This window comes from Sapajus apella, unplaced genomic scaffold (genome assembly GCF_009761245.1).
Source record: "Sapajus apella isolate SASKATOON/1434 unplaced genomic scaffold, GSC_monkey_1.0 scaffold64, whole genome shotgun sequence".
Taxonomy (NCBI): Eukaryota; Metazoa; Chordata; class Mammalia; order Primates; family Cebidae; genus Sapajus; species Sapajus apella.
The window spans coordinates 138,663-150,874 of NW_022437004.1; the positions used below are offsets into that span (position 1 = coordinate 138,663).

General features: G+C 35.6%; 1 protein-coding gene across 2 annotated transcripts in view; it reads right to left on the reverse strand.

Moving 5' to 3' along the window:
• Positions 1–1,132: 1,132 nt before the first annotated feature.
• SELENOF (selenoprotein F) overlaps positions 1,133–12,212 on the reverse strand; it is a 46,522-nt gene continuing 35,442 nt past the window's right edge. The window contains exons 4-5 of one of the 2 annotated variants that reach the window (XM_032247784.1): positions 7,449–7,498; positions 1,133–2,009 (exon numbers count right to left, since the gene is read on the reverse strand). In XM_032247784.1, the coding sequence (XP_032103675.1) occupies positions 1,878–2,009; positions 7,449–7,498 (182 nt within the window). In that variant the 3' untranslated portion in view covers positions 1,133–1,877. The remainder of the gene's footprint in view (positions 2,010–7,448; positions 7,499–12,212) is intronic. The other variant, XM_032247785.1, reaches the window with a different exon arrangement.

Here is a 12,212-nt window from a genome sequence, read left to right on the forward strand (position 1 = left end):
TTGCTGGCTTTAATAATATATTTCTTAATTTTAAATATTACGTAACACAAACTGCTAGTAAAGTTTAGTAACTGATCTCTATTACAAATAAATGCTTTATAGGCCAGGTGAATGGACCACCTGAGCTTGGGAGTTGGAGACCAGCCTAACATGGAGAAACTTCGTCTCTGCTAAAAATACAAAATTAGCCAGGCATGGTGGTACATGCCTGTAGTCCCAGCTACTTGGCAGGAGAACTGCTTGAACTTGGTAGGTGGAAGCTGTGGTGGGCCGAGATAACGCCATTGAAACTCTGTCTCAAATACATACACACACACTTTATGAACATTCTTGGGTAGAGCTGCCTTTACAGATTCCAAAGTATCCTTCACTAAAACAATTTAACTCAAAATCAACAGTTAGGGAAGTTTCTAGATTATTAAGAAGGCCAGGTGCAGTGGCTCACATCTGTAATTCCAGCACTTTGGGAGGCCAAAGTAGGTGGATCACAAGGTGAGGAGTTCGAGACCACCATGGCCAATATGGTGAAACACCGTCGCTATTAAAAAAAAAAATACAAAAAAATTAGCCGAGTGTGGTGGTGCATGTCTGTAGTCCCAGCTGTTTGGGAGGCCGAGGCACTAGAATTGCTGGAACCCGGGAGGCAGAGGCTGCAGTTAGCCGAGATCATGCCACCGCACTCGAGCCTGGGTGACTCCATCTCAAAAAAAAAAAAAAAAAAAATTATCCTGAGATAAAGTTGACATAATAGAATGCATATTAGACCAATTTGACAAGAGGTTTAAATGACCTAGAAGTCATTTGCATAAATGTTGGTCTTAGTGAAGTCACTTTGACCAGACAGGTTAAGCAAAGAAAAATAAACATTTTTTAATATAAAAATTCTATATCATTAAGAGATATTCCTTAAATAATATACCAATAAAAATATGTTCAAAAATGAAAAAACTTTGAAAAATTAAACCAGACAAATATAAAGCACTATTACCAACAATAAGATGTTATGATAAGTTTTAAATACTACAGTCATTTTTATATTTTGGCTAAAAAAGGGGCTTATATAAAAAAATGCAATGAAAAACATCATTTTTTTAAACATGAAAGAACAACCCAGAAGAATTTCAAATTCCGATAGATTTTTTAAACTTTTTATTTATATTTTGGGCTTACAAATGATCACTTTTAAATGGACTTTTCTGTAAGAATGTAAAACTCAAAAATTTGCCAAGTATTTATCTGATCCACACAAATCCTTAGAAAGGTTTTCTGTGTAGTCTTCATTAAAGCAAATCTTTGGGAATGTTTCACTCTTACTGTAGGATCTTGAACATGTTTTACAACAATGAAGCTACAAAGTTTGTATGTAGTGCTTTCATTATAAACTATAACATTTGTATTAAAAAGAAAGCTGGGTAATACAAAAATAGGAGAGACTCTGAGGAGCAGGCAATCTGTTGAGGCTCAGTATATCTTACTTGCTTTGTAGTCTGCTGTCATTCCTTTCAAAGAGCACACAGCACATGAGGCATAGTAATCATCTGTCTTGTTAACCTCTCTAATTTAAAAATCTGTTGTTCGTAAAACTGGACCAATTATCACAAACTATCATTTGCATAATTAACCACAAGTCTGTTACAAAGCATTTTGTTAGCCGTATCAACAAATGCAGGAGGATGGAAATTTATTAAAAATGGGTTTTGTTAAGCTTGCCAACTCCTTAGATATCATGGACTATACTGCCATTACAAGATTTAATTAAATGTTTAATGCCTCAAGTAAAAGACTGATCAATGGAAGCAAGCAGAACTAAACTACTTTCTAGGTGCTGTAATATTTCATTTGTTAAGGTAAAGGATAGGACAAAATTTAAGCAGGATTTATATGCGTTCCAGCTTTTCACTCAGGAATTCTTCTACACTGTCTGTGTTCCATTTGAGAATGCTTAGTTCTTCAGCAATGTTCCCATTGTCGTCCAAAAGCTTTAAAACAGGGTCTGAACCTCGGACATACTACAAAAAAGAGGGACAACATTGTTATTTTCTGTTCAGAAAAAGCCTTCTCAACCTCAACCAAGACAAAGCAATTCAATCTGGCTTAAATTTAGTAATTAAAAAAAGGCTTTTAGACATGACAATAAACAAGTCTTAAAGAAAATCTTCAAGGGGAAGAGTTTACCAGGATTTCAGAAAAAAGGAGAATTTAAAAACTCCATTCATTCATTCATTCATTTGAAAGGGTCTTGCTCTATTGCCCAGGCTGCAGTGTAGTGGTGCAATCTCAGCTCACTGCAACCTCCACCTCCTAGTTTCAAGTGATCCTCCCACCTGAGCCTCCCTGGGGCTATAGGCACATGAAATTATTTTACTTTTAAAGAGAAAAATATCCATTAGTAGCAAGACAGTTTATTTGAGATTTGAACTTATTATTGAAATTAACAAATATGTAACCGCCACATGACATTCTCAAATGAAATTAAAATTGAATGGAGATAGAGAAGTTCAAAATAATTGAGAAAATGATAATATAAGAGCCATGTTTTAAAATAGGCAGTGCATATAAATGATCAGAGACAGAATCACACACTGGATCATACATTTTCCTTGGCTTAACAAATCTAATGATTTTAGTTGTAATCAGTTTAGAATCAGGCTGAGTTCCTGAAACTCTAAATCCATTAGTTGGTTCCAATATTTCTCCAGAGAGCTCTGAGAAATTCTAATTCTGGGTAAATGTGACAATAGCCATTCATTAAGAGATCAAATATTCAATTTAAATTAAGTAGCACTGGATAACTAAAAATGTAGTTACGTAGTTCAGTAGTGATGACAGAGTTCTTAGAACTTCTTTCTAGAATCACGCTTCAGTTTATCCAGGGTATTCTGGGGTTGTGAACTCCAAAAATGGAGACTAGCTCTGATGTGATTATTAACACTTGGTATATTCCCAACCCATTTGTGGAGCTAGAAAAATAGGCCATCCAGGCTACTGAATTATTAACATATTACTACTTAAACATTTTTGGTCAGGCTCTTTTTTTTTCTGAGACGGAGTTTCCCTCTTATCGCCTAGGCTGGAGTGAGATGGTGGGATCTCGGCTCACTGCCACCTCTGCCTCCTGGGTTCAAGCAATTCTCCTACCTCAGCCTCCTGAATAGCTAAGATTACAGGCCACCCCCACCACGCCTGGCTAATTTTTGTATTTTTAGTAGAGATGGGGTTTTACCATGTTGGCCAGGCTGGTCTGGAACTGCTGACCTCAGGTGATTTGCCCACCTTGGCCTCCCAAAGTGCTGGGATTATAGGCATGAGCTACCACGCCTGGCTGGTAAGGTTACTTCTTAAGCTGTTTAAGGATTTTTTTCTTTTTCTTTTTTGCTTGGATTTGAGATCCCAATATTTTAATTAATTAATTAAAATATTGGGATCTCAAATCTCAAATATTTTAATTAATTAATTAATTAAATTTTTTAGATGGAGTTTCGCTCTTGTTGCCCAGACTGGAGTGCAATGGTGTGATCTCTGCTCACCACAATCTCCACCTCTAGGGTTCAAGAGATTCTCCTGCCTCAGCCTCCCAAGTAGCTGGGATTACAGGCATGCACCACCACGTCCGGCTAGTTTTGTATTTTTAGTAAAGACGGGGTTTCTCCATGTTGGTCAGGCTGGTCTCCAACTCCCAACCTCAGGTGATCCGCTCGCCTTGGCTTCTCAAAGTGCTGGGATTACAAGTGTGCGCAGCTGTATTCAATATTTTAAAATGTTTATTTATTCAAAACCTTATAATCCCAAAAGGAAGTAAGAAATTAGATAGAACATGGCTGTAAAAATCCTCAACAAATATCAGCAGTCGAATCCAGCAGTTTGTATAAGGCATTATATGCCACAATCAGTTGCAAAACATCTATCTGATAAAGAACTTATATTCAAAATATACAAAGAACTCTTAAAGCTTAGTTTACAAAAAAAAACCCAAAAAAACAAAAAACAAACAAACAAACACAACCCTTGATAAAAAGTAGGCAAAAAAACCCCCAAAGGCCGGGCGCGGTGGCTCAAGCCTGTAATCCCAGCACTTTGGGAGGCCGAGGCGGGTGGATCACAAGGTCAAGAGATCAAGACCATCCTGGTGAACATGGTGAAACCCCTTCTCTACTAAAACTACAAAAAATTAGCTGGGCATGGTGGCGCGTGCCTGTAGTCCCAGCTACTCAGGAGGCTGAGGCAGGAGAATTGCCTGAACCCAGGAGGCGGAGGTTGCGGTGAGCCGAGATTGCGCCATTGCACTCCAGCCTGGGTAACATGAGTGAAACTCCGTCTCAAAAAAAAACAAAAAACAAAAAAAACCCCAAAATCAAACAGGACCACTCAAACTTAAAAACTTCGATCCATCAAATGAACCAACGAACAGAATGAAAAGACAACCCAGAGAAGGGGAGAAAATATCTGCAAATCACATATGTCTGATAAAGGTTTAACATCCAGAATAGATGGAACCACTACAACTTAACAACAAAAAAATCCCAATTATAAAATAGGCAAAGGACTTGAATAACAATGTTCCAAAGAAGATAAACGAATGGTCAACAAAATGTTCAGCACCATTTATTTTAAGAGAAATGCAAATCAAAGCCACAATGAGATAGTATCTCATACCTATTAGGATGGCTACCATCAAAAAAACAAGTGTTGACAAGGACACAGAGATATTGGAACACTTGTGTCCCATTGGTGGGATTGTAAAATAGTGAAGTTATTATGGAAAATAGTATAGAGGTTCCTCAAAAAATTAAAAATAGAATTACCATATGTTCCAGCAATTCTGCTTCTTGGTATATAGACTCGAACTAAGAACAGGGCCTTGGAGAGGTATTTGCACACCCAAATGTCATAAGCATTATTTACAATAGCCAAGGGATGGGAGCAACTCAAATGTCCACTGATGGACGCATGGATAAAGAGAGTGTGGGCTGGGCACAATGGCTCATGCCTGTAAATCCCAAATCCCTGTTCTTTGGGAGGCTGAGGCAGGAGGATCACCTGAGCCCAGGAATATCAGAGCAGCCTAGGCAACATAGCAAGACCCCATCTATTTCTTTCTTTCTTTCTTTTTTTTTTTTTTTTTTTCTGAGACAGAGTCTCATTTTGTCGCCAGGCACTAGGCTGGAGTACAGTGGTGCAACCTCTGCCTCCCGGATTCAAGCAATTCTCTTGCCTCAGCCTCCTGAGTAGCTGGGACTACAAGCGTGCACCACCATGCCCAGCTAATTTTTGAATTTTAGTGGAGACAAGAGTTTCACCATATTGCCCAGGATGGTCTCAATCTCTTGACCTCATGATCCACCCACCTTGGCCTCCCAAAGTACTGGTATTACAGGCGTGAGCCACCATGCCCGGCTTAGCAAGACCCCATCGCTAGAAAAAAACTAAAAAAATTAGCTGGTCACAGTGATGTGTGCCTGTGGTCCCACCATCTTGAGAGGCTGAGGTGGTAGGATTGCTTGTGTGCTGGAGGGTGAGGCTGCAGTGAGCTATGATCACATCACTGCCCTCCAGCCTGTCGCAAAAACAAATAAAACAACAACAACAAAAAAACAGTGTGTGTATATGTGTGTATATAGTGGAATACTATGCATTCTTAAAAAGGAAGGAAATTCTTTCACATAGTACAACATAGATGAACCTTGAGAACATTAGCCAAGTAAAATAAATGTCACAAAAGGACAAATACTGTATGATTCCTCTCATGGTAAGTATCTGAAGTAGTTATAATTATAGAAACAGAAAACAGAAAGGTAGTTGTCAAGGGCTGGCAGGAGGGCACAGAGAGATAAAATTAAGTGTTTAATGGGCATAGAGTTTCAGTTTCACAAGATGAAAAAGTTAAAAAAAAATAGGGACCTGTTACACAACAATGTGAAAATACTTAATGCTGAACTGTATTAATACTGAACTGTAGTACACTTAAATAGTTAAGACTGTACATTTAGTGTTTTTTTTACTACAATTTAAAAACAGAGGGCAAAGATCTGAACAAATTACCTCACCAAAGACACACAGATGGCAAATAAACACATGAAAAGACATTCAAATCATGTATCATTAGGGAATTGCAAATTAAAACAATGAAATGGCACGACACACTTATGAGAACAGCTAAAGTGCAAAACAGTGACAATACCTAAAGCTGGTGAGGATGTGGATCAATAACACCTCTTAATCATTGCTAGGGCAAATGCAACATGATGTAGTTACTTTGGAAGACAGCTTTGCAGTTTCTTACAAAGTTAAACAATCTTAACTGTATGATCCATCAATTGCACTCACAGTTATTTACCTCAATGAGTTGAAAATTTGTGTACACAGAAATTATACAAAAATATTTATATTAGCTTTACTCAAAACTGTCAAACATTGGAAGCAATCAGGATGTCCTTCCACAGACGAATGGCAAAACTGGTATAACAGAGTAATACTCAGTAATAAAAATGAACCACAGAGCTATGGAAAAGACACGGAAGAACCTTAAATGCATACTGTTAAGTGAAAGAAGCCAAACTGAAAAGGCTACATATTGTATAGTTCCAAACATTCTGGAAAAGGCAAAATTACAGAGACAATAAAAAAATCAGTGGTGGCCAGGTGCAGTGGCTCATGCCTGTAATATTACTCAGCACTTTGGGAGGCTGAGGTAGATGAATCACTTGAGGTCAGGAGTTGGAGATCAGCCTGGCCAACGTGGCAAAACCCCATCTCTAATAAAAATAAAATAAAAATCAGCTGGGCATGGTGGCACACTCCTATAATAAAGCTACTCAGGAGGCTGTGAGACGTGGGAATTGCCTGAACCTGGGAAGCAGAGGTTGCAGTGAACCAAGATGGCGCCACTGCACTCCAGCCTGGGCTACAGAGCAAGACTCTATCGTAAAAAACAAAAAAATTCATTGGTTGTCAAGGGTTGGAGAAGAGGGTGAAAAATGACCTGAACATGTGAAGAATAGGAGATTTCGTAAGGCGGTGAAACTATTCTGTAATGGTAGATATGTAATATTATGCATTCGGCAAAACTCCTATAATTATACAACACAAAGAGTAAGTGCTAATGCAAACTATTAAATTTAATTAACATATCAATATTGATTCATCAGTTGTAACAAATGTACCACACCAATGCAAGATGTTATAACAGGGGAAAATGTGAGTGGGGGTGGGGGCCAGGGAATATATGAGAATATCTTTCCTTTGTGTTGAATTTTTCATAAACCTAAAACTGCTCTAAAACATAAAGTCTATTAATTAAAAATATTTTTTCAGTGAAATTAAAAATTTAAATTGATACATAACATTTGTACATGTTTATGAGAGAAAATTATTTATTCATACATTTATTTTAATTATAAAATAAAGAAATAAAGACTGGAAAAAAGAGATTTCCATTATAATCATCTTACCTTGATTTGTAGTCCTCTGAACAGTTTGGGTTTGTCACTCCTAACAAAAGCTTATAAAAAAAAAAAAAAAAAAAAAAAAGACTTAATAGCTCACTTCCAGATCCAAGCTAGCTAAATATAAAGGTAGAAATAAACTTAATAAATCAAACATTATATCCTATATGAAAAAACTAAGAAAATTTAAACATATATGAATAAATGGAGAGACATATCATATTCTCCAATAGGAAGACTAAATATTTTAAAACATTAATTGTTTCCAATGAATAAAAATCCCAAACTCTAATGGGACCTTGGGGTTGACATGATAGAGAGTACAACTCAATTTTAAGAGTAAATGTGTAAGAACAGTCAGGGCAGTTTTTAAGAAGTAAGATATGGAGAGGAAATTTGTTCCATTGTTTATTAATATACTATGTGATTCCGATACCAGAACAGACAAAAGAATAGAATAGAAAATTAAAAGAGATAAAAATATCTATAAGAATTTTTTAATGTGATAAAGCTATCAATTCAGAGAGAGGGAGGGGGGAAAGGGAGAGGGGAAGGGGAGACGGAAAAAGAGAGATAAGTTTGTCTGGGGGTGTGTATGAGTTATTCAATAAATACTTGTGAGAATATTGCCAAATTGTTTAGAAAAAATAATCACAAAACTAATAGTCATGATAACTGCTAAAAAAGGAAAGGTTAAAAATACTACTAAAACTTACAGCACAGATAACTCGCATAAATATGGAATATAAAATTCTACTCTTAAGCATGACCCAAAAGGAAATGTTTTATAGATATGCCTATGTAAAAATGAAAACAACAGGATGGCAAAACACGATCATGAACAAATTAAAAATAAAAAATGACAAACTGAAACCATCGCTAACATATAATATATAAAAGGGCTCTTTCAAATGATCAAGAAAAAACCACTACGTATAGCAAAATGTACAAATAAACAAGTGGTCAATAAACATTTGAAATAAATGTTCAACTTCACATATAATCGAAGAAATGCCAGAACAATGAGGTACTCACATTCAGAATGACAAACATTAAAAAGAAAATTAATATGTACTACATAATTATTAAAAAACTATGATCTATATTTAGTGACCAAACTCTCATGTGTAAAAAGCAAGAGCTTTTCTCTTTTTTTTCCTTCAATTTGTTTCCTAAGGTTGTTTTAAAAAGGTGGATAAATATTTTCATGTGCAAATGCAAAAGCCCTAAACAAATCTTAAAATATACAAAGTGATTCAAAAAATGTTTAATTATTTTAATAGAGGGCTATACATGGGGCATATATTGAGAAAGTTTTAAATGAAAGTTTTCCTCTTATCAATCTATATTTTACCAATTTTCAATAATGATGTCTAATTTTCAAATAAAAAGTTTGTAATACATTCTTCTAAAATAAAAACAAGTGTTTCATTTAGATACTTGATCATTCCTAATACCAGTTATTGATAATGTGCATAATTCTCGTCTTAGAGTTTATACTGACAAACATGCTTTTGATAACTTATTTCAACTTTAGATATAGATAGCAATACCACTATAGATTTGCTTCATTATGAATGTCTTCATATATTTGACTCAAATTTCCCAACTAATCCTCCCCTAAAAAATTTATTTCAATATAAAACCAGTTATGCTATTTTGGCTTATTAAACTATCATTTCTATTAACTTTATCCTTTAGGATTTTTCGAGATATTCTGCAAACTCCTGAATCCCCAAACAAAAATGATCTTATGATTTTTACTGCCTTTTATACTATTCCTCTGGCTAATGCTATTTGTATGTCTGTGCAAAATACTGTGTAACACACAGTAACTGTACCTATGTGTGCCTTCTCTACTACTTAAGAAACCTTTCTGGTAAAAGGACTATTATATACATTTTTTGTATCCATAACAGAGCTTAGCATATTTAATATTTCACTTATTAAAAAGATTTTTTTTAACAGACTGCAATAAGTTAACATATTTAAAGGGAATACTAAAATGAGTCATGAATTACTATTTTTATCAGTTCTTTCCTTTTCTCTCTGCTAAAGGTAGATCCATAGTTTCCTAACTTTGAATGAGGGGAATATCTGTTAAATACCTTGTAGTAGCAAATCACATTTTACAGACAGTGAAAAAATCTTTTAACAAATATTTGACTGGTGACAACCCAAGTTAAAAATATATATATATATCAGTACTCATTATATACACATGGCATTTGATAAGCTACATGAGAATATGAGAAAACTGAGTTTTTTAATGTTAATACATCTACAGTCTGCTTAATAAAACAGATCTGCAACAAATAAAAAGATAAGAGGTGATCATAAAAACAATGTCGTTAATTTAACAACAATAACTATGCCAAGTTCAGAGAAAGGAGATCTTAGTATGTTAGATTCATAAGGAAACAAGAAACAAAATAAGAACTGAGAATTTATGTTCACTTGAACATAAACCAAAGTCCTTCTATTGACATAATTCTAAAGGATTCAAAAACAATTTTATCTCTCACTACTTCAAATTACTCCTAAAATTTGACATTTTATAATAGTCAAAATAGCCCCAAAGTCAAATTCAAATGTTTTACTGTAAACTGAAAAAGTACGGTAAAAATGTATGCTAAGGGCCAGGCGTGGTGGCTCACGCCTGTAATCCCAGCACACTTTGGGAGGCAGAGGCAGGCGAATCACGAGGTCAGGAGATCGAGATCATCCTGGATAACAGGGTAAAACCCTGTCTCCATTAAAAATACAAAAAATTAGCTGGGTGTGGTGGCACGAGCCTACAGTCCAAGCTACTCGGGAGACACAGGCAGGAGAATCACTTGAGACCAAGAGGTGGAGGCTGCAGTGAGCTGAGATCATGCCATTGCACTCTAGCCTGGCGAGAGAGATAGACTACTCTATCTCAAAAAACAAAAACAAAAACAAAAACAAAAACAAAAGCAAAAGCAAAAAAATAAACAGTAAGCTAAGAAAGGCAACTTTGCTGGTGGATCTTTGGCCAGTCAAGAAAAATTACAGGTCCTCAGGTGCAATGATTTTGGCCTCTATCACTAAACCTACTACTGTTAATTTCTCAATGTAAACATACATCATGGCTCATTTATGAATGAGAAAAAAAATCTCAAGAAGATGTTTTACAAATTATAAGCAAAATAACAATGGTGAATTTTAAAATTTTATAAAAGATTGGTATTTGAATATGTAATATAGTATTTAGGGTATTCTTCTGACTTAATGATCATATTGTAATCATATTTCATATGCTCCATAGCTGCATAAGTCATTAAATATGCAAACAGCAAATAAGTCCAGGGAAAGAAATAATGGAGCTTACGGCAACCTTAAAGAGACTTTTTTTTTCTTTTAAAAGATTCTGGAGTAGGACAGCTAGAATATTTTATTAATAGCTTTCAGTGTACAAGAAAAAACAGACATCACCATTTACCATCTGGGTTTAGTGAACCCTGTTTATTTTTGTATTTTTAAATGATTTTATGAACAATTTTAAAAAAGAATAAAGATAGTGAAAAACAAATCTATTAGAAATTTTAGTAAGAATTAATCACATAAACTCAAATACTTACTCCATATTTTCCTGGTTTTGAAGGTAAATATAACTAAAATGAGCAATGTGCTTTGAATGCAACTAAATGTTTATTGACTATCATGCATGAAATTGGAACACAGCTATGCTGTAAATATTGATTCCAGCTTCCAAATACATTTCGGATAGACTCCAACTTATTTTTACTCTTTTTTTTTTTTTGAGACAGAGTTTCGCTCTTGTTGCCCAGGCCGGAGTGCAATGGTGTGACCTTGGCTTACTGCAATCTCGACCTCCTGGGTACATGCAATTCTCCTGCCTCAGCCTCCCAAGTAGCTGGGATTACAGGTGCCCGCCACCATACCCAGTTAATTTTTTGTATTTTTAGTAGAGACAGGGTTTCATCATGTTGGCCAGGTTGGTCATGAACTCCTACCTCAGGTGATCCACCCGCTTCGGCCTCCCGAAGTGCTGGGATTACAGGTATGAGCCACCATGCCCGGCCTACTCTGGCTCTTTTTGTACTTACACTGTCAAAGTGTAATACTTCAGAAATCTCTGATAGTTTATTTTGTTGAAGACAAGATGGCCATCTTATTTGTAAAAGATATTTATTTTTAAGTGTCTAAGTGCCAATTAGAATAATCAACCTTATTTACTTTCCATGTCTGTATTATTTATTATTTTCTAATTATCTTTGTATAGACACATGCCTTTTGAATCTACTTATGAACTTCATTAAGTAAATTTTGGTATATAAACATCATACAAAGTAAAACAATGATGTCACATATGAATTTTTTTTTTTTAGAAAAACAGGATGGTCCAGTTTCTTGTTGAAAAATACTGTGGGCCGGGCGCAGTGGCTCAAGCTTGTGATCCCAGCACTTTGGGAGGCCGAGGCGGGTGGATCACGAGGTCAAGAGATCGAGACCATCCTGGTCAACATGGTGAAACCCCATCTCTACTAAAAATACAAAACATTAGCTGGGCATGGTGGTGCGTGCCTGTAATCTCAGCTACTCAGGAGGTTGAGGCAGGAGAATTGCCTGAACCCAGGGGGCGGAGGTTGCGGTGAGCCGAGATCGCGCCATTACACTCCAGCCTGGGTAACAAGAGTGAAACTCCGTCTCAAAAAAAAAAAAAAAAAAAGAAAAAAAAAAGAAAAAGAAAAAGAAAAAGAAAAAGGAAAAAAAAAAAAAAAAAAA